A 6,831-nucleotide genomic window follows, 5' to 3' on the forward strand; every position below is an offset into this window, starting at 1 on the left:
GTGGCCGTGGCCTAGGGGTTCATCATTTGGATTCACCACTTACCCTAATGTGAAGAACTTTAAATTTACAGGGAAGATTAGTATAATCAGAATCAGAATCAGTTTAATTGACCAAGTATCCCTACAAACACAAGGAATTTCTCTCTATATCTCTATACATTCAACAAATAGACATGTTCACCATCTTAGTTTATCGTGTAAGCATGCTAACATTTGCTAATTAGCACTTAGTCTTGCACTGCCAGCTCTATCTCCACAGCGCTGCGCAATAAGGTCTGGCTCCTCCACACAAACATTCTCATCAATTAGACACACGGACACAAATACGCATTTGCAGATATGAATCACTCTGCTTTCATTTCTGCATTTTGTTTTACAAGTTGCAAATTCTTATGAGACTCTTTTAGCACCATACAACTTGTTGCACCCCGCAAAAAACTCCACATACAATATTAAATGAAGAATGAAAGTGTTAGAAGTATAAAGTACCATTAAATGGAAATACTCAAGTAAAGTACAAATAGGCTACTGTTCTTAAGTACAGCAGCCTACTTGAGTAAAAATAAAGGAAATGGGCAGGTACAATAGCCTGGTTAAACCCTGACGGCCCAGTCTACAGGTACAAGGCTGTGGTTGAGATTGTGATTTTTGGTGTCAAACACCGGTGGGAGAACAGTGTCTGGGAGAGAGAGACAAAATCAGTGTGGGTTTCTGTGAACAGAAATGAAACTTAAAGTGTCTGCTGACGCCTGAACCAAGCAGGAAATGAAAGTATAGACGAGGTTTCAGAGGGACGACAGAACAACAGACTCTTCACTGCAGAGCCGCTGGCCAGCTGGGTGAGGATGAAGATGAAGAGCAAGCTGCTTTATGCTCCCATGGCGATGGTAGTGATGTCAGCATTGGTCGGACTCACATCTCCAACAACAACAACTAGGCCTGCTGCTACCAGGCCAACATGGACCACCACAACAGGTAGGCCTACGCACACACAACAACCAAGATTCTCAATTTCTTACAGGAAATTACTTTCTGGTTATGTGTCAACAAAACCAAATCACACGTTATCAATTTAGTCAACTAATAGCCAAGAGAGAGCTGATAAGGAAAAGTGAGTGCCTGTGTGTGTGTCAATGTGTGTGTGTGTGTGTGTGTGTGAGTAGAAACTTCCTTTTTTGTTTTGTCTTGTCGAAGATGTGTCTCCGTTCATAGTTCATACTGACTCTTAGCAGGTATTGAGTATGTCCGTTAAATAACTTTATTATCCAGTGTGTTCGACCAGGAAAAATAATGCAGGCTTAGAAACAGATTTTTGAGTGTGCAACTGTTGGAGACATTTTTGTCCATTCCATCTATCCATCGTCATCCATTTATCCGGGGTTGGGTCACAGGGGCAACAGCTCCAGCAGTGGACCCCAAACTTCCCTTTCCAGAGCCACATTAAAAGGATGCATGAGTAAAAATAATATTTTATATCATGTTGACAACTTGTCTGTGTCGTCTTTTTCCTCTTTCTTTGTCTAGGAGCTTCTGGACTAGATTTAAATGGGAAGATGTTCACTTTGTCTCGTAATAGAGCAGGAATATCCTTCTATTCACCCTATTTTTCTCCTACCACGCCCCCCTACCCAAGCCGTAGATACCCCACCCGTTCCTACACCCCCCGAACCACCACCCCCCGTCCCTGGACCACCACCCCCCGAACCACCACCCAACGTCCCTGGACCACCACCCCCCGAACCACCACCCGACGTCCCTGGACCACCACCCCCCGTCCCAGAACCACCACCCCCCGTCCCTGGACCACAGCACCTCCTACTAGAGGTGAGTACATTCACAAACTACATAACCAAACAGAAACACAGTGTCAGTAATCAGGATATGAAACCCAAAATGTTACTTTATGTACAGTGTCTTCCTGTTAAGAGGTGTACTATATTAAATTAAAAACAGTTTTGATTCTTGTGTGGGAAAGAGGCTGGACAGGAACAGAAACCAGCACATTATTCATTATTACAATACATTAATTATTACAACATTAAGGCGAGTCGACCGTTCTCTGGGATATGTTTTAAAATCAGTTTTAGCCCAAACCGCTAATTAGCTTATAAAGCTAGTCGTCGGGGCAGAGGGTAAAGTAAAAAGAAATCTCTATTTCTACACCACTAACAAGGCTCAAAATAGCACCACACTTCCACGGTAACATAATGAGAGTCCCTACCATAGACAGTACAATAAATGGACCAGCAGACCTCAAGTCTCTGGACCGAGACCAGTGAAGGATGTCAGAAGTCTCTTTCCCGGTGCTGGCTGAGCGTTACTGAGCAGCCTCCAACTGAGCTTGAAGACGTAGATGTGACGTGAGCAACCTGTCTGAAAGTGTGAAGTCTTCTGGTAGCTGTGCCGAGAGAAATCTCAATCATTCCCAATCTTACAGAGACGGAGAGGGTAGGTATATGTAAGGAGATAACATGGGCACAGGCTAATTACTGATCACTAACATGCTAGTTAACATTAGTCATTAAACCTAAACAGATAATGGAAGTCCAAACTGCCTGTGAGCTTCTCCTGTACTATAGAGAGCTGAAGTCCCGCCCTTATACTTCTGGGTGCATGGGACCTTAATTCGGAAAAAAATATGAACGAGAGTCAATAGAGAGATAATAATTATGTTTTGATCTCGTTTGAAATGAGCCATGGATTACACATATGATGTTCGTCAATTTAAAACATTATTTTTCAACTGAAAGAAAGTCTCAGTTTATTTGTCGTTCGACCGGTCATAACTGACTGATGTAACTTTTCCCCATGTGTGTTTTTGGAACATTCCACCACAAAAGTCACCAGTTTATTAACCTTGGCTCTCTGCTGTTGGGCTAGAAAGGTATAGCGTACAGTTAGCAGGCGTTAGCTCCTGTGGTTGTAGCAGGTGCCTACAATCTCTTACAAAGTATGTTCATAATACAACTGACATAAGCTACACTTTGAAAAAAACATTTTGTATCAACATCAATGAAAAATATTTATATTGAACATATCTGCAAAACCCAGGCCTTTCTATTGTCCGCTCTAAATATCGTTCATGTATTTATTTGGTATTTTAGGATGTTTTTTTAATTTATGTACCACAACAACCAAACAACTGTTCATGTGTTTAGATTTTTACTTAACTTTGTCAACTAAATTTGTCAATCAACACCTTTAATGTGACTCCTGCAGGTGTGTCCGTGTGTCTGCGTTACCTGCCTGATTACCGAGCAGACATCTACACAATCTTCACACTCAGTCCATCCAGCAGAAGCCCTCTGCAAATGGGAGTCAGTCCTTCAGGGTCGTACAGACTATCCTTTTACGGTTATTCCAACCTGTACTTGCAACCTTACAAAAGGTTCTCGTCAAACATCTTCCCGGAAATCTGGACCAGAGTCTGTCTCACTGTGGACACCATGAAGAATGTGGCCCAGGTGTTTAGCGACTGGAGCATGAGCATCAGGAAGATGCTGCCTACTAATGTAAGAACAGAGTATTGATCAAAATAGCCGGAGCCTATAGACTATCTGTCCAATCTGAGTTTTCTGTTGCACGACGACAACTTTTGAATGCAGGCCTACACATGTTCCACCAAAACAAGCTCCTTCTCGAGGCAATTTTGCAGCGGCACCAGGGCTCCGTGCAGCGTTTAGCGACGCCCATGATGAATGTGATTGGTTTAAAGGTCCTATGCCATGCTGCTTTTTGGGACCTTTAAAGAAATGTTAATAAACCAGAGCACGTTTCCTTCCCATCCTGGAATTCTGTGTGGACTAGCCAGACCCTCCTCCACAGCGCTGTGGTGGAGGAGGGTCTGGAAGAGCGAGACTAGAAACCATACAAAGGCCTCGTTCAGTCTGAAAAAATGCAGCCCTCTCGTTCATTTGAATGTCTGTTGGCATAGCTCATTGATTTTATCTTCGTAAAACACACTTCATTCAAACTCGACAGCGTTCTCGCTCAATACTGGACCAGTTTCAAAGATTTGTGTTGCCATTAGTCACTCAGACACCAATGCATTGGAAAATAGGTAAAAAAATTTACAAATGTTATCCTTTAAGGTCTCAGTAAAATATAATATTAATAACAATAATAATATTGGACAAACTCTTGGCATTTTTCCCTAAATATCCTGTCATGTCTGAATTATACTGAAGGTAACAGTCACAGAAACGTATACAGATAGATGACGCCTGCAATGTTTCGTATTCCATGTCTGAAAAGGCTTTAACACTTTGATCATAGGACTACAATCAATGAACAACTTATTGGATCATCTTTAACTTCATCATTGTCCCTGATATAATCTAATTGGTGTGTGTGTGTGTCTGTGTGTCTGTGTGTGTAGTATGTCTGGTCAGGTGAGCCTGTGATTGATTTTTCAGGTTTTGATGGTCAGGTGACAGATGTCCAGATATGGGATTATCCTCTCCACTACAGAGAAGTCGTCAACTACATGACCAGCGGTGCCTATTGGTATGTGTGTGTATCAATATATAATTGTATTATTATGGTTTTCATAAACATGGACTGGTTTTAAATCCACCAAAAATACAATTGTATGGCCGGGTTGGCTCAGTGGGTAGAGCAGGCGCACATATATAGAGGTGTATGCCTCGACGCAGAAGGTCCAGGGTTTGAATCCGACCTGTGACGATTTCCTGCATGTCTTCCCCCTCTCTCTTTCTCACCTGTCCTGTCCATTAAAGGTGGAAAAGCCCAAAAAATAATCTTTGAAAATACAATTGTGATTTTAGGTCGTACTCTGGCTCCGCCCTCTCCTGGTCCTACATCAGCTACTCTCCCAGAGGAAACGTACTGTTGGAGGACGTCTATGAACGGCAGTGGCAGGACCGACAGCCAATCAACCGCAGCAAGGAGAGGAAAGGGCGTCGGCCAAAGGGAGAGAAGAAGACCAGGGAGTTTTTCCATTTTAACGAGGGAAAGAGAGAACAGCCTTAGTGAAACGCACAACGCCAGGCGACAAAAGCAGTAGACTCCATTTTTCACTTAATAATAATAATAATAATAATAAAGAATTGATCAATCAAGCAACAATTAATGATAAATGACATTTAAACTACTACTGATTACTGATTTGATGAAAGCGTGATTATGTATATTATGACAGAGCATTAGGGCCACATCAAAGGAGAAAAAAAATTAAGATTGTTTATTAATTTTGCATTTCGAGAATAAAGTCGAAATGTCGAGAATAAAATTGATATTTCACGAACCAAGTCAGACTTTTGAGAATAAACCAAACTACTAGCTTTAACTATAATAGTCTTCTACAAAATGCATTGTGAAGGCCTATGTGAACTGGTGAAATTATACTACAGAATCGCTTTTAATAACAAGGAAATTATTTCTCTTCTAGCACATAAACACACATAATGGTGAGAAGTATTAGGACTTTGGAGAGATTGTGGCAAAAATTGCATCTGTTCAGAAGGAGAAACCACACAAACTTGGAAGAGGTGGCCGCATTCCTGCAAACTGAAATAGCTTGTAATGGACAGATGCAATAAGGGTATCGATGGTTACACCTACGCGCAATACAGAGAGGATATGTTGTAGCCTATCACAATAGAGAGAGGATATGTTGTAGCCTATCACAATAGAGAGAGGATATGTTGTATCACAAGACACAATAAGACAATTGATCAAATTGTTTGATCCTAAAAGAGTGGAGCTCAGATGAGCGCAGCACTCCGAGGATCTAACCCAGAGCCTATCTATGATGCTGCCTACATGGCAGCTGGCATGGCGGACAGTCGCTCTAATGTGATTAAGTGATAAAGGAGTTGAATTTATTCTCGTCATTTCAACTTTAATCTCGACATTTCGACATAATTAATAATAATAATAATAATAATTTATACTTTATTGATCCCTTAATTATTACACACATTACACACAGGCCTGAATTACACACACATGCTCAGTACCTCTACATGCACTAATGCAGAGATGTCAGAGTGAGGGAACTGCCCATGGAAAGGTGCCCAGAGCAGTTGGGGGTTCGATGCCTTGCTCAAGAGCACCTTGGCAGTGCCCTGGAGGTGAAGTGGCACCTCTCCAGCTACCAGTCCACCACCATACTTTGGTCTGTTTGGGGCACTTGAACCCAACCCAACTCCCTACAGACTGAGCTACTGCCACCCCATTATTCTCACAAAGGTAGTTCAACTTCATTCTCGCCATTTTGACTTAATTCTCGAAATGCAAAAATAAATTAAAAAAAATCTTGCTCCTTAATTTTCCCCATTGATTTGGCCCTAATGCTCCGTAGTAGTATATTTACAAAATGACTAACTTAACAAAATATAAACAGGATCATTCTTTCACATTTTTACTTACATGTTCGACTTTATATCGTTCTCTTTTTGTACATGTATTCACTTCCTTAATTTTTTACGTTATTATAAAACAATAAAGAGATGGCTGAGACAGTATCATTATTGAACTTATTATTAAGTTATAACTTTGAAAAAAATCCATCCATGCTGTTCTGAGTGAGATACGGTTTCTGAATGTGTCCTGCCTTCAGTCTCCTGGTGAGCTGTTCAAAATCGGCCCGGATTGTGACGTCACAAGCCGAAACAAGCTGGCTAACCACAACCGTTAGCTCATAGCGTTAGCGTTAGCATGCTAACGTTAAGGCTAGCATGCTAACGTTAATGCTAGCATGCTACCTCATTCTCAATAGCAAAGCACTGCTACAACACACACAAGTTCACCATAATCTCCAGAAGAACTACTTCCATGTGCTCCCTGGTTTAGAAGAAGTCTCCCAGC

The 6,831-nt window shown here is 41.4% G+C and overlaps 1 protein-coding gene across 1 annotated transcript; it reads left to right on the forward strand.

Annotated features, from left to right (window-relative positions):
• The first annotated feature begins 765 nt into the window (after positions 1-765).
• On the forward strand, positions 766-5,978 carry LOC120563549. Its single transcript, XM_039807777.1, has 5 exons — positions 766-975; positions 1,525-1,824; positions 3,220-3,512; positions 4,379-4,506; positions 4,788-5,978. The coding sequence occupies exons 1-5, from the start codon at positions 846-848 to the stop codon at positions 4,990-4,992; spliced, it is 1,056 nt and encodes a 351-aa protein (XP_039663711.1). The 5' UTR covers positions 766-845; the 3' UTR covers positions 4,993-5,978.
• Positions 5,979-6,831: the final 853 nt, after the last annotated feature.

Source organism: Perca fluviatilis, chromosome 8 (genome assembly GCF_010015445.1).
Source record: "Perca fluviatilis chromosome 8, GENO_Pfluv_1.0, whole genome shotgun sequence".
NCBI classification, from domain to species: Eukaryota; Metazoa; Chordata; class Actinopteri; order Perciformes; family Percidae; genus Perca; species Perca fluviatilis.